This window comes from Scomber scombrus, chromosome 22 (assembly GCF_963691925.1).
Source record: "Scomber scombrus chromosome 22, fScoSco1.1, whole genome shotgun sequence".
Classification (NCBI taxonomy): domain Eukaryota; kingdom Metazoa; phylum Chordata; class Actinopteri; order Scombriformes; family Scombridae; genus Scomber; species Scomber scombrus.
This window is the reverse complement of record NC_084991.1, coordinates 3861921-3877285: the sequence shown is the minus strand read 5'-3', so window position 1 is coordinate 3877285 and position 15365 is coordinate 3861921. Positions and strand designations below refer to the sequence as shown.

Here is a 15365-nt window from a genome sequence, read left to right as displayed (position 1 = left end):
CCTTACTTCATGCCATTCATCTGCAGTTTGCTATCAAATAAAAAGGCAAAAATGTCTCAAAAATGCTACAAAAAAAATAAAAATAAAATAGAACAAATGTGTGTCTGTTTAATTAAAAGATACCCTGTGGAGTTTTTTACCTCTAGTAGTGCTACAGAACTTATTTTGCACAATGATATGCAGCAATGAGCCTGGGAACGGGCTCGTAAACATGTTAACAATGCAGGATTCAAACTTTTAAGAAGAACTGGCTTTAAAAATGTTTTATAAGGGAGGAAATGTGTCCGACATTATCATTAGACCTCAGGGAAACACACATTATACATTTTAGCGAGTAACATCTGTATAAACATAACTTTTATTTGTTAAAAAAAGAAACTACACTCGCCCACATGTTAGTAACTGCAGAGTGTAAAGTCATAACTGATAGAAATGACGGCTACAATTATGAAATCAAGACTGCAGATGTCATAATAAACTGGAATGAACCTTTAATTCCAGCTTGACTTGAGCACTGAACTCTGCTGGTTCCTGTTTGAATAAAAGCTGCATTGTGTCTCAGATTACCTGCACAATATCCAGCACCATTCCAGCTGATACCGTTCCAAATCCAGCGAGCAGGAAAGGCAAGAGGATCTGCAATGCCATAGCCAGAGGCGACTCCTTGGGCATGTTCTGTGCAGCGGGTCCCAGCCCTGCCTCCTCGTCGTCGTCGTCTTCCTCCTCCTCGTCTGCCTCCTCCCCGGAGAGCCTCCTCTCAGCCAGCATGGGCTCAGTCTCAGAGTAACCTCCGTCTCCACAGTCTGATAAAGTCACAGAGGACCTAGAGGCCCGGTCCAGGAGCCGTCTGCCCTCTATGTGAGACGTCTCCTGCCTGTAGCCGTTCTGGAGCGAGCCAATGTCTGGTTTAGCTCCGAGGTCCACCATGGACAGCCGCTCCTCCTGTAGCTTGGTGTAGCCGGTGGGCACCATGGTTTGGAAAATAGAGGCGATGCGCCCAGAGGAAACAGGTTTGAGGGAGAGAGCGCTCCACCCGCCACCCGCTCCGCTCATACGCACAGTCAGGCTAGAGCCCAGGGACTCCCCTATAGCTCCTCCCAGACTCTGGATACTCATGATGCGGTCCAAGGCTGCGGTGTCTCATCTCCCGTCATCCAGTCTGAGGATGATGTCAAAAGAGAGACTCAGCAAAAATTAGTTTTACGCAGGCTAAGGTGCACCGTCCATGTTAGAAGTCCTGCTCAGGGACTCATCATCAGCCTGGAGAGAATACACAATGAAAGAAAACAGAGCAGAGAATAGGAGGATGAACAATATTTAAGCTGATGTAACAGCTGAGTCACTTCTTATGAAGAGTAAATAAAACATCCTCAACTGGAAACCAGAGTGATGCTGTTTTCTAATGAATTACAGAGCAGCTTTTACACAAACTACACATTTAAAAAAATGTTTTTCTTCTTGTTCCTTCAGTTGAATGTTTGAGCTTCACTGTGCAGAATAATATATGTAAAGAGTTTGTTTTCACATTCATCTGCTGAGAGTGGAAAGTTTCTCTGAGCTCACTGAAAATCTGATTTTAAGGAGGAGAACCTGTGAGCAGGATTTGTGACAACACAACTAGTTTGGAAGCCAACTCTGGTTTCATTAGATTATTCTTATTGTTTATTGTTTATAGTATTTAGAGATTATTTTATTGTACATCGTTTTTTATTTTAATTGTATTTTTATCACGTCAATTTTGAATTTCCCCCTAGGGGGATCAATAAAGTTTACCCTCCCCTTACCTAAACTTTAGGTGTGATGTAGAAACGTGTAGCATTCAGTGCACATCAGGACTGAGCAATATAGCAATTTTATATAGATATGAGATTAGATATTGTCTTAGATTTTGGATATCATAATATTGTGAAATAGCATAAGTGTCTTTTTCTGGTTTTAAAGGCTGTGCTAAAGTAAAGTGATGTCATTTTCTGAACCTACCAGACTATTCTAGCTTTTCTATTATTTGCCTTCACCCTATATTGTGTCCATATTTTCTTAAAGCACCAATACTCATCCCTACAATATTGTCACAATATGGATAGGTAAAGGTGACTGTACAATGACAATACAGGCTATCTTATCTTATCTTATATTAATGTATTTGATATTATCCATATCACCCAGCATTAGCGCACATACACGGACAATGGACTTTAAAGTGCAGAAGGAGACATCTTGTGTCTAGCAGTTAAACTTTTGAAATGAAAAATATTTAAGCATATTTATAGCTTCTTTTACTTTTAAGAATAAAGTTAGATAAGAGTAGAGGCGATGTCATTTTAAGCATGTTAACGTGGTCATCATACATGTCAAGACACATTATTCTTCTAGGTTGAATATTTGACATGTCTTAATACATGTCTGGAGGCTATCTTTAACTAAATGAGCTCCAACAGTTGAAGCCAAAGGGGATCACGTTATGTTTATATCTTGTATACACTTTTCCATGTTCACAGTTCACTGCTGGACAATGTGTTGGCAACCACAGCCTAAAAAAAACACACATCAACATCTCACACTGCTGTCAGCCAATATGCTGCACAGACAGAGACAGTCACGTACTATGAATGTAAATAACAAGCAGAGGAATGTAGTACTGGTAGGGTTTAGTTTGAATGTAAAAGTGAAAGCAAAGCAGGAAAGATACTGTATCATCACATTAAAAGTCGAGGATAAAAAACAACGAAAACAATACATCTGTTATTTGTTCTCATTTTAAGCACTTAGTGGTTTTTATGGCTGATTCACTTCCTAATATGAGTCATGTCTAAACAGAGTTCACTGAACACCATCATTAACAGCTTAGCTGGAGTAGACAGAGTGCATATGACAAAATGGAAAATGTCCTTTATTCTGAAATTAATAACAGTTTTGCGATTACCAGTGTTGTTTGTCGCACATTAATAGAAAACGTAGTTTGCGTACATTTTCATTAGCAATTCACTAATTTTTAATAATAAGGCCTTTAAAACAACTACCTTCTTTCTCAGTCTCAGTTTATAGCATTTATATGTTGTAGTAGAGATAATAAGCTAATGTTTTCTCTGCTACACCGGTTAATACTGAAAAGCCCTATTTGTGCATATTTGTTTATGTTAGCTTAAACTGGGCTATGTTAGCTGGCTATGTAGGCATCAAAACAGCAGGAGGCACGGCTACCTACTTGCTCCTGTGTGAAGAACATAGCAAACTACTTATATAAGCTTCGCAGTTGTTGTTACCTTTTGCGGTGTATCAGAAGCTAACTTCACCGTCGTTTTTTCCGCCACGGAGATGTTTCAGCCAGGAGAAAAAGATGCGACTCTCTTCTTCCCAGAGAGCCCCGTCAGAGCTAACAGTGCCACCGAAGATCGTATATCTACAGGAGGTTCACTCGGTAGTTTTAATAAAACTGTCCAAGTGTGTCACGACTCGAGCGTATATAGGTTAATAATAATAGCATAAGCGTAAATTAATTGTAATATAGCTCATAGAAATTCTTGAGAAAAACTTGAAGTAGTAGTATGAAACATTAATTCAAAGATTTTCCACAGTCGAGATGATTCATTCCTAATTTTAGTCATTGCGTTTTCTTGGGAGACTAATTTTCTAATCAAAAACTCAAAATACAATTTTCTGCTTTAAACAGTCAGTTTAAACAATGAGTTCTGTAAAAATCGACTCTGGCAGAATTAAAAAACACAACAAAAGTAAGTTAGAGTGAGACCTCTTTTGCCACACCTTCTTTCCAGTTAGGACAAAAAGTGCCACACAGGTATTTTGATTGTACTGCGCAAGTGCGCATGCGTAGATAACAAATATAGTATATATCTAAACGTGTTTTTATTGTTCGTGTTTTGAGATAAATTAATTTAAAGTGAAGCCTTCATACCTGCTGTAGTCCTGTAATGTTTGCTGCAAGTGTTACACCGAGTTCCTCCCAAACAGCAGAGGGCGCTATAAGCACAGCACACACAGTAATGTTCCTACCTTCCACCCGGATGTTAGTCTCACCAGCTACACATGTTGGTACCGATGCAAACAACATCGCCTCACAAATGGAGTTAAATATAAAGAAAACGAGCTCGCAGGATTTGCTGACATGTGGCAATGGAGGAGGTTTGAATGTTTTTCTTTCGTGTTAAAGTGTTAAAGAAATGTTGAGAGTTAGAATGTAAAATGCTTGTTAGGCTGTGATAGAATGGAAAGTTACCTAAACTCACCATATGCGGTATAACGTTATTCTTACATTAACTTCATTGTATCTCTATAGGTTTCTTATTATAACATTAAAGTGTTTTGTAGGTTATCTCTGTCCTCTCACATGAGTTCATTCATTCACAGGAAAGCTTGTCATTTGTATAAATATGTACCAGCTCTGGACATGTTGCAGATAACTGAAATATTTCCAAAGCTGTGAGAAAATAATGTACATGTTAAATGTATATAAGTACAGTTTCATACAGTAGTGTAAGACATTAGGGCAGCAAAATCATGGGCAGTGTCATGCAAAGAGTGATTCATGTTTAAGAAATCAATCAGTCAAATTGTATTTATATAGCAGCTTGCATACAGGTTAATGTAGTTCATTCAGTGCTTCATAATTGATTGACAAGCTGATAGTAAGACAGAACCAGTGCTAACATAAAGAAGAGATGAAAGATCAAAATAAACAACAATTACTAAGAAACAAATACATGTATATTCTCTAGGCAGAAATGTGGAACTTACTGATATAGTTAAAATAATCATCCTGATATAAGTTTAATGTTAATAACCATCTTCTATCATATCAATGTGGTAAATGTGTGCAAAATCACAACAAAAAGAGTCAATTTAATGCTAAAAGATGTTGTGTGTAGAGTGTACGGTGGCCCTGAGGTGCAAAAACACAAAAAACATTTCAGAAAATGATTCCCCAGAAATGTTGTTGTGTTTTGCATCTCAGAGCCACTGCTAGAGCTGCAATGATTAGTTGATTAATTGATTAGTTGATCAGTAAAAAAGGTAGATGCCGGTATTTCTGCAATTTTAAGCAAAAATTGTCAAAATGTCGCTGATTTTGAGTTCCAAATCGAGTTCAAGTTTATTTGTCATTCCAACCATATCTATTAAATACATACAGTGGAACGAATTGCGTTTCTCAGGACCAAAGCACAAGAGAAAATAGAATGAATAACTAATCATACCTAAGAAACACATACTGTACGGGCAGCAGCAATTAAAAAGACCAGTGCTAGATAAAATGATCAAGTGCCTGAGAAGACATGTCAATGTTTTCTGCTTTTATACTCTCCTATGACAATAAATTGATTCTCTTTAGTTTTCTTCTCAAGCTCTTGGAACTTGTAATGGACATGTTCACAGTTTGCTAACATTACAGAACACATGTAAAATGAGTTTAATGGGGAAATAATCCGATTAATGGATATGTTTTACATGAGACCAAATTCTTCAATGTGTCAAACAAAGACTTTAATGAATCATTTTTAACGAGAGGTTGCCCAGATTCATTCACGTTGACAACAGAAATGTGTTTAATGATAACAGAATAACATCACATCATCATCATATAGTTTGACTGACATCTGATGGTTGATATTGAATATTTACACAACCTTTATGAGGCAGGTTACAGCTGCAAAGTACATTTTCTTGCATTTAAAGGAAAATACAACTCAGACATCCTCTAATATGAATGTTAAATGTGCTTCCAGGTCTCAATGAGAAGCTTCTCCTCAAGCCAAAGGCCAGCGGATCTCTGCAGACAGAGAGAGTCCCAAGAAGCAGCGGTGAGATTCAACATCCTTCAATGCTAACTTGCTATTCATTTGGTTTTATACTTTTTTTTTTAATTGCACAAAACTAAGATTTAAAAAAAATAGAGCTAGAGGAGTCATGGTGTGTGCTTTGCTTTGTTGTGCCTCAGTGTTGGAGCGGCTGCAGAGCTTCCTCCCACAGATGGCCGAGGCCAACGAGAAGCTGAAGCAGCAGATTGAGGAATCCCCCGCTGGATGCTTTGACATAGAGAGCGTGGAGGAGGCGGAGAGGGTCATAGAGATGGTGAGTGTCACATTTTAATATTTGAACTAGAAAGACAATCCCAGAGATAAAACACACCAACTGTGGCGCCGAGTCATGATTTCATTCTCTCGCCATCAGGACGTAGCTCTGGTGGAGCTCAGCGGGTCGGACAGCGACTCTGAAGGAGACGACGACTCTTCGGAATCGTCGGAGGATTCGGACTCCGATGACGAAAGCAAGATCACAGAGCAGAACTTGAAACTCCCTGGACACCAAGCCAAGAAGAAGAAGAAAGTCAACATCCAAGTCCTGGGCCAGCAGGTGGAGTAGACGAGTCAGCTGTGTATCAGGTTTCTCTGCCTTCATCCTCTGAGGAGACGATGAAACCTCCTCTACCTCAGGAGTGAAGGGATTATAAACCTGCTCCACAGAGACAGTGGACAGTAAGCTCATGTGTGGAGAGATGTGGACCTTCCTCATCCCTATGGGAACAACAGTTATTATTATTTTTTACACATTAAGGTCATATTCTTCAAAGTGCCTTTGGAGCCAGAACAGATCCAGTCTGTACGCTATGACCTCTCATTTGTCATATTCAGCCACAACAATGTGTGGATCCTCTTGTTTTCAGCTTCTTTTTCTATCACCTTCTTCACAGGAAATACATGTTTTTATACAGCAGACTTTCTCCTTTTTATAAGGCACATGTAAAGTTTGTGTGGTCGGACATGTCTCGAGATTAGAAGTAAAGCTGCAACAATTCAACAAAACATTTATAAGTGACTATTTTGAAAATAAATGAATCATTTTAAGTCATTTTTATGCAGAAAAGTTCAAATTCTCTTGTTTCAGTGTATTACATGTGAATATTTTCTGTTTTCTATAGTCCTCAGTTTGACTGTAAACTGAATATATTTGAGTTTTAACTGTTGATCAGGACAAAATAAGACACTTTAAGTTGCATGTTGGCCTTTGGGAAATAATGATGACAGTTCTCATCATTTTCTGACACTTTACAGACCAAATGACTGATCGATTCATTGAGAAAACATTTTTATTAGATACTGATCAACAGACTTTAATGTCAAAGTGATTAGAAAAATAAAACAAGATACCTGTTTTGCAGCAGTGTTTAACCCCTTCATGTCAGTGTTCAGTAGCTGCAGCTTTCAGTCTGTGTGGATTGGTGCAGTTCTCCTTCTGCTACAGGCTCGTGAGTCAACGGTAACACATTTTAAAGTGGATTGAAATCTGTATGTGGAGATCTGATTCAACCACAGGTCATTAGAGTTGTTTTTAAAGCTGCTCCTGACCTGTGTATCATTGTCCATCATATTTACAACCTTCCTGAGGCTCCTTTGTGATGTGATGGAGAAGAAGGAATATGATTCCTAACGTACAGCCACATTTAAAGAAGCACAGATGAATGATTTTGTGTATGTGAGTCATTATAGATAACTGTCAATTATTGCCAACTTGTATTCTATTCAGTTATTTTACTGTATGGAGGTAAATAAACTATATAGAGATTGTTTTTTCCTATAAATGGTGTTTAGTCTGACACAACATGACAGTATGATGATTTAAACTGTTGCTGATCCAACACATGATACTAAAACTACTTTTACAGTAAGTTACTTGGAGAAATATATAATAAAGCCTAAAATGAAGTATGATTTTTATTTAAATTAGAAACTAATCAATGAATATTTTTTACGATAAAAAATGACCAGACATTCATTCCAACTCTGCTGATGATTAGATTGAATTTATGGCTGTATTTTTTTTATAGTTGATCAACACCTTTACTTCACTTTATTCAATTCTCCAGTTCTGATGGATAACTTTTTGAGGACATTTGGGGGGGAAACAAGTTATAAAGAACTGATTTGTTTCACAGTAAAGTTTTATGTGGAGAGAAGTGATGGAGACATAAAATGTGACATGGAATAAAAATGTCATCAGGAAAAATGCCATTTTGAAATAAAACATAAATAATGATTCATAAATAAAAAAACATTTGAATACAAGTTGAGTTTTCAACATTTCAAGTTCTTTCAGAAATTATTGTTTCATTTTTATAATCTGTTGACTTAACATAACACTTAGTTCAGAAATCTTTTTCTCATTGTAATTGAATGAAATAAGATTTTGTTGGTAAATGAAAACTTTGCTTACACTGAATTCTTAAAGACATGCAGGAGAATATAACATGTTATCTGATGTAACACCATCAGCTTTTTAAATAATGTTTCCAAGCATAAGAGCATCAGTCAGCATGTTAAACTCTATCAATATAAAGTATAGAAAATATAATAACATATCATAATATCAGTCATGGCAACAGAACGATGACACGAGCTTTCCTCTGTCTCACTCTGAACTCGGACTGGACTTGTTGGACTTGTTGGCAAATCCTGACCGCTGGAAAATATCTATATATCTGGGGGGAAAAACCCGGATATTATTGGAGAAATAAACCGGAGGATAACAGATCTAACTTGGAAAGAGCAACCTGCTGGAAAAATGCCTGTCAACGCCCCACCCATTAGAGAGGAACACCTGCGTGACCCCGATCATCTGCTGGAAGGTAAGACAAATAAATTCATGTTTTACATCATTCATGCATCTCCCTAAAAAAATGCAAAAGCTTCTTCAGTACAAAAAATGAACATAATTTGTTCAATTTTAAGATGGACAAGTGCTGGATTGTTTATGAACAGTTAGAAAAACACAGATTGGGTGACACATGACGTTTTCTCTCTGTAAATGATTATTAAATGTATTAATGTATGTATGTATAATGTGTCAGGAAAGGTGTGGAAAGTGTTAACAGTAGCTAGTGTATGGATTTAACACTGTTGGTTTGAGTGCATACATTTAATTAGGTTTGGCGTTATAAAAAAAATCATAAAATGTATATTTTGTGTAACCATGGAGATAATGGAAGTTTTAGGAGAGCTATAAGTCAGCACGTCAGCACGTAAGAACGCGTATGTGTAAACAAACCGGAGCCCGTTTCATACTGTTTGGACAGCTGAGATGTTATAAAAAGGATCCGGAGTCCTTTTAAAGTCACAGTTTTGCCCCCTCATTGAACTCATTTTTACATATTCCTCCAAACGCAACATTAGATATTGTTATGAACGTGCGTGAAGGCGAGAGGTTGAAGCAGTTGTCTGTTTTTGAACTGTTGAGTATAATCATTACCTATCAAAAATCAACCCTCTTCATACAGCCACACGTGTATTTTATTATCTTTGCACTGAAATATATTTTCGTTCCTAGTGAGAGAAAATAGAAGAGGTGCCTGTTTGTTGATTTGTTATGCAACTGTGCGTGTGACTGAATGTGCGCGCCGTGCGTTCAGGAGGCCACAGTCTCCTGCACGCTCCATGATGATGTAGCCTACAACTCATAAAGTGTGAGATTAATAAGCAGATAAAGTGAGCACAGAGGCTCAGGTGTTTGTGCTGTTATTTATAGGAGTCCTGTGATTTGTTAAAATTCAAAGGGTCCAGCGTGCTTAATTACGCATGATCTATGAACACGTATAGGCTACTGGAAAACTGCAAGGCTACAGCTCAGTATTTTAAACATTTCTTGCAAACACACAGATTATGAACTGTCTGTTTCCAGTGATCTCATGTTTGTCTCCTTTCCAAAAGAATAGCTACATGATGTGATGAAGCTGAATTGTAGATAAATTGGATTGTGGTGAGCCCACGGGAAAATATTATTGTTTTGGATGTAAAACGGTGTTATGTAAATATGGATTTTATATTAATATGTATTTAATACCATATATTAGATTTTAATTCACAAATATATTCGTGTTAAAATGATATGCATATTGATTAGTGATAGTAAAGGATGTGGTAGGCTTTACCAGGTCACCTGTAAACTATTTTTGTAGAAGTGGAGAATCATCATACTCTGCTCGCAAACTGCGCTTGATCTCCTGCATTCTCACACCACATATCCTGCTCTTTAGCTAAATCTCTGCACATACACTCTGCCTCGAACTCTTTCACAGAACATGACCTTTGCAACTTGACATCTGCGATTCCATATATAAACATAATACCATATTATCTGCCAAAATTAGAGTGCTACCTGTTTCACATACATACATACATGTTTCCCATGTATATGTGTTTGTCATTCTTCTTGTTTAAAGATGTTACTGCGTTGGAAAAAGCTAATGTCTGGTTTATTATTTTATATATAATAATAATGATTGTCCGCTGATGCTGCAAGAAAGATACCACTGTCAATCCAATCTTACTAAACCACATACTCAGTCTGGATCAAGCAGATTGATAGTTCTTAAATGTAATTATTTTTATCTATTATTAATCTGGTCCCTGCAGGTGTCTTGTACATCGTTGAACAACCTGCCGCTGAAGGAATCCCTGAGCTAATCAGGATCATCGACGGAGATGAAGGTGATGCTTTCCCAATCTACATCTCCTCGGACGATGAGGAAGCAGAGATCATTCTAGAAGAAGATGAAGGTGAAGGCATTTCCCCTCTGTCCTCGGACAGTGAAGGAGAGGAAGAAGAGGCTGATGATGGTCTTGAGGGTGTCTTGAGGGACAGATCTTTCAGTGAAGAAGATGAGAACGAGGAATACAATCGTCAAGAGGCTGAGAGTGACGAAGACACTGATGATAGTAATGAGTTGTCTGAATTGTCTGACAGAAGCATCAATGATTCTGGGTATGAGTCCATGGAAGGGGACGATGAAAACGATGACGATGGTTATCAGGGTCACGATGGCAATGATGCTGCTGATGGCAATGATGAGGATTTTGATGAGTTTGATAGGGATGAAGAAAACATGGGACCTCTTCCCTTCGAAGGTCCACCAGCACTGGAACCAGGCTGGGACGACCTGATGGAAGCGGAAGAACATCTTGATTTTCTTCATTGGCATTTTGAACTGCCACAACAACATCTTCAGCATGCTAATCCGCATCTTCAACTTTTTCATCAGCTTCTTGAACGTCAAGCGCATCATCATCATCTTCCTGAACAGCTAGACAACCTGATGATGATGAGGATGATGATGATGTTGAATGGAGCACATTCTCTGAAGACTCTAGTTGTGAGGAAAGCCATGGAGAAGAGGAGCCAACTGTCTCAACATCTCAATTTCATGGCTGGATTCTGCATTTGAAAGCCTGAAGGCTGGTCTTTGCGCCTGGCAGGGCTGGTGGTAGCCCTCGGTAGTGTCTTGCACCAGGGTCTATCTCTATCTAGTGGCTGGATACTGCATTCGAAAGCCTGAAGGCGGGCTTTTGCATCTGGCAGGGCTGGTAATGCCCTTGGTAGCATCTTGCACCAGGGTGTATTTCAATTTTGTGGCTGGATTTTGCATTTAAAAGCCTGAAGGCTGGCCTTTGCGTCAGGCAGGGCTGGTAATGCCCTTGATAGCGTCTGGAACCAGGGTATATCTCTATGTATTGGCTGGATTCTGCATTTGAAAGCATGAAGGCTGACCTTTGCGTCTGTCAGGGCTGATGGTAGCCCTTGGTAGCTTTTTGCACCAGGGTCTACCTCAATGTCATGGCTGGATTCTGCATTTGAAAGCATGAAGGTTGACCTTTGCGTCTGGCAGGGCTGGTAGTGCCCTTGGTAGCTTTTTGCACCACGGTCTATTTCAAATTTGTGTCTGGATTTTGCATTTAATAGCCTCAAGGCTGGCCTATGCGTCAAGCAGGGCTGGTAGTGCCCTTGTTAGCGTCTTGCACCAGGGTCTATCTCTATCTATTGGCTGAATTCTGCATTTGAAAGCCTGAAGGCGGGCCTTTGCGTCTGACAGGGCTGGTAATGCCCTTGGTTGCGTCTTGCACCAGGGTCTATCTCAATGTCATGGCTGGATTCTGCATTTGAAAGCCTGAAGGCTGACCTTTGCATCTGGCAGGGCTGGTGGTAGCCCTCGGTTGCGTCTTGCACCAGGGTCTATCTCAGTGTTATGGCTGGATTCTGCTTTTGAAAGCCTGAAAGAGGGCCTTTGCGTCTGGCAGGGCTGGTAGTAGCCCTCGATAGCATCTTGCACCAGGGTCTATCTCAATGTCATGGCTGGATTCTGCATTTGAAAGCCTGAAGGCCGGCTTTTGCGTCAGGCAGGGCTGGTAGTGCCCTCGGTAGCGTCTTGCACCAGGGTTTATCTCTATGTATTGGCTGGATTCTGCATTTGAAAGCCTGAAGGCTGACCTTTGCGTCTGGCAGGGCTGGTGGTAGCCCTCGGTTGCGTCTTGCACCAGGGTCTATCTCAGTGTTATGGCTGGATTCTGCTTTTGAAAGCCTGAAGGAGGGCCTTTGCGTCTGGCAGGGCTGGTAGTAGCCCTCGATAGCGTCTGGCACCAGGGTCTATCTCTATGTATTGGCTTGATTCTGCATTTGAAAGCCTGAAGGTGGGCCTTTATGTCTGGAAAGGCTTTTGTACTTGAGGGCTGTGGGTTTCTTTTTAACATCTGATGGGGCTGACTATTCTGTGGGTAGCCTTTGCACCTGGTGGGGCTTGTATGTCCTAGGTCGCGTCTTGCACCAGGGCCGAGCCATCCATCTTCATTTGTAGCTGTATTTTCTCTTTGTAACCTTGAGGACTGGCCTTTGTGACTGGCAGGGGCCAGGGATTGAAGAAAACAACAACCTTTAATTTAACAGAGGATCCATTCGACCACCCACGCAACTGCAAATAATTTAATGTTAAGAAACGTAAGTAAAAGCTTCTGTCATGGAATGAAAGTGACCTGTTTTTTCCCCAATTAATTTCACTTATTATTTTTTTTAATGATGTCTTATTTATCCATTTTATGTCACTCATTAAATGAGTAAAAAATACTCTATTGTTTTATTTAGTTTTTTAAAATGTATACAGCAACTGACCCCACCAAGTTAAATGGTATTTTTTTTCAATCAGCATTGTCCACAGAGCTTCAGTGTGTTGCAGCTTGTCCACCAGTGAGTGCACATGCTAATCTCCAGCAACCACCCATCCACCAATCAGACAACCCTGATCCTGAGAGCCACAACCTCACACTTCAATAAGAGTTATGTATCACAGGTTCTTATTACTCCACATTCTGAAGGCCACCCTGTTTAAAAGAGCAGATTACTTTCCATCATGCTGTTGTTTTGTTGTATATACGCAGCCTCCAGGATTATAGGAACCTCATTAACCTTCACCCAGGACATCCAACATGGAGAACAGAGATTCAACCTGTAAGCAACACATCCAGGGTTTTCTGTGATAACAAAGAAGAAAACTGGACAGACCACAGGATAAGCTGGAAAAGCTTCAGTAGACTAAACAAGTAAATCTCTAATCAAGACTATGAAAATCACCAAAATTGACATAAACATACTGTATGTTCAAGATGTGTTAATGGCACCAAACCTTCTTCCAGACCCAATCAGAAGAGGTGAATCCCTAAACCCCCCACCCCACCCTCCTCCACCATTCAAAAAGACAAGCACAAGAGCATGGTTTCAGTCAACTAACAGAGAAAGTAAGCCCCTTATTAAGAATGCAAAACTATCTAAATTGACGTGATGTGGTGATAGGCTAAAGCCAACTTCACACACACTACATGGATGATATTTCTTACAGCTACCTTCATTGACAATTAACAATGTTTGCTTTTGATTTCATGGCAGGACTCCTGTGTGGAAGTCAAGAAACCATCCTAGAAAGCTCCAGCATCACTTTCATCCATAAAGGATCTCGTAACCCCTATAGAAAAATAGTAAAAAACAACAAAAATGATTGGCACATGTGATTATTGCTGAGCTGTTGTTTCAGGACCATGGACAGTGCTGTTGCAGTGATTTTGAAACAGAAGAAAAGTTATTTATCCTTACTCGGATTATATCAATGAATTTTATTTTATTAAAAAATGCCCCTTCAGTTGCTCCCTTTACAGTTTTTAACAACCTATTGTTCATATTTGTGACTGTCTTTTAAAGATGTGGTGTGGAATTCGATAAAAAAAAAAAAAAAAACTAAATCTGAAGTGATCTTGTGAGTGCTTCTACTCTCTGTGATGTTGGGTTAACATGATGCTTCTTAAACTGTGAATCCACTGCAGTTTGTAGTGGCTACAGTTCTTCCACAGCAGCTCCTCCACCTGGGGCCTGGATAAGAGAACAGCTCCTTTTACATGAGTTGCAGATTTGAGTTCTGTCTTCATATCTGACAGTTCTGAGGATCTATCAAAGATCAGGGATTCAAGAGGATTTCATGTGGAAGACTGTAAACTGAACAAAATGGATTGAAGCAAGGGCTTTAGAGCTATCTGTCAAAACACAGAACATCTCTCAACATAAATCTATGAAGAAATCTATAATAGGAACATCAGAAATCAAACTCAGCTGTACTCTGTGCCTAGTCCTAATTTTCAAATCCTAACACACTGAACTAAGATGATCCCAGTAACCATTATACCTTATGATTAACATCAACATGTTAGCATGCTAATGTTTGGCCTTTTTGACCTTTTAAAATAATCTAAAGGTCTACTTTTAAATATCTGTGTCACTTGTCACTTAAAAAGGTATTTGCAGCATGTCTACATGATTTTCAGCTCCTTGAAGCAATACTTTAAAAGGTGGATACTGTGTTGTCTGTTTGGAGAAAAATGTCATTCATTTTGACATCCTATCAGTATCGGCTGACATCACATTTGAAAAGCAATATTTAGATTTTTAATGATGTTTTGTACATTAAAAAATAGGTATCTAAATTAAATTAGTCACTTAATACAACTCTGCGGTTAGCAAAAGGAAAAAAGTACAATGGCCCCTAACATTTTGGTACCTTTAAACATCAGCATTTGAGGTAAAACTTCAAATCTGGGACTGTGGACTGATACTTTGGGTATATTTTGGGGTTTTTGGGTCTGATATTTTATTCACTTACGCAATAACAATAACAGTGGAAATCCCAGCCGTATATTTGTACTGGCAGCCACTGATCCGCACTCACCAGAACAGATTGTGACGCAGTCTGCTTTTGTGTTATTGGTAAAGCATTTCAGCTCATTGACTGTATGACACATGATTTGCAGGAAACATGGGAAAACCATCACCAACCACCAAACAAAACACAAGCTGCTCAAAGTTGGCTATAAGTTTGTCAGATCCCACTCTCTTAGAAAAATGAGTTAACTAGTAAAATAAATGGATCTGGTTATTAATATTTTGACTGGTGATATTTACAAGTCCAGTAGTTTCACTGAAAATATTTATTATCAAAGTTATTTTAAGTATTAATTTCAGAAGGAATACAATCAAGAAGTAAAACTGTATGT

At 39.0% G+C, this 15365-nt stretch overlaps 2 protein-coding genes across 3 annotated transcripts in view; one reads left to right on the top strand and one right to left on the bottom strand.

Annotated features, from left to right (window-relative positions):
- Positions 1-3378, bottom strand: part of slc41a2b (solute carrier family 41 member 2b) — a 43048-nt gene extending 39670 nt beyond the window's left edge. Inside the window, exons 1-2 of one of the 2 annotated variants that reach the window (XM_062443687.1) lie at positions 3264-3378; positions 568-1159 (exon numbers count right to left, since the gene is read on the bottom strand). In XM_062443687.1, the coding sequence (XP_062299671.1) occupies positions 568-1116 (549 nt within the window). In that variant the 5' untranslated portion in view covers positions 1117-1159; positions 3264-3378. Of the gene's footprint in view, positions 1-567; positions 1261-3263 lie in introns of both variants that reach the window. The other variant, XM_062443686.1, reaches the window with a different exon arrangement.
- A 674-nt stretch (positions 3379-4052) lies between these two features.
- nopchap1 (NOP protein chaperone 1) lies at positions 4053-6529 on the top strand. Its single transcript, XM_062443981.1, has 4 exons — positions 4053-4140; positions 5739-5813; positions 5951-6084; positions 6184-6529. Exons 1-4 carry the CDS (start codon positions 4080-4082, stop codon positions 6373-6375), a joined length of 462 nt encoding a protein of 153 aa, XP_062299965.1. The 5' UTR covers positions 4053-4079; the 3' UTR covers positions 6376-6529.
- Positions 6530-15365: the final 8836 nt, after the last annotated feature.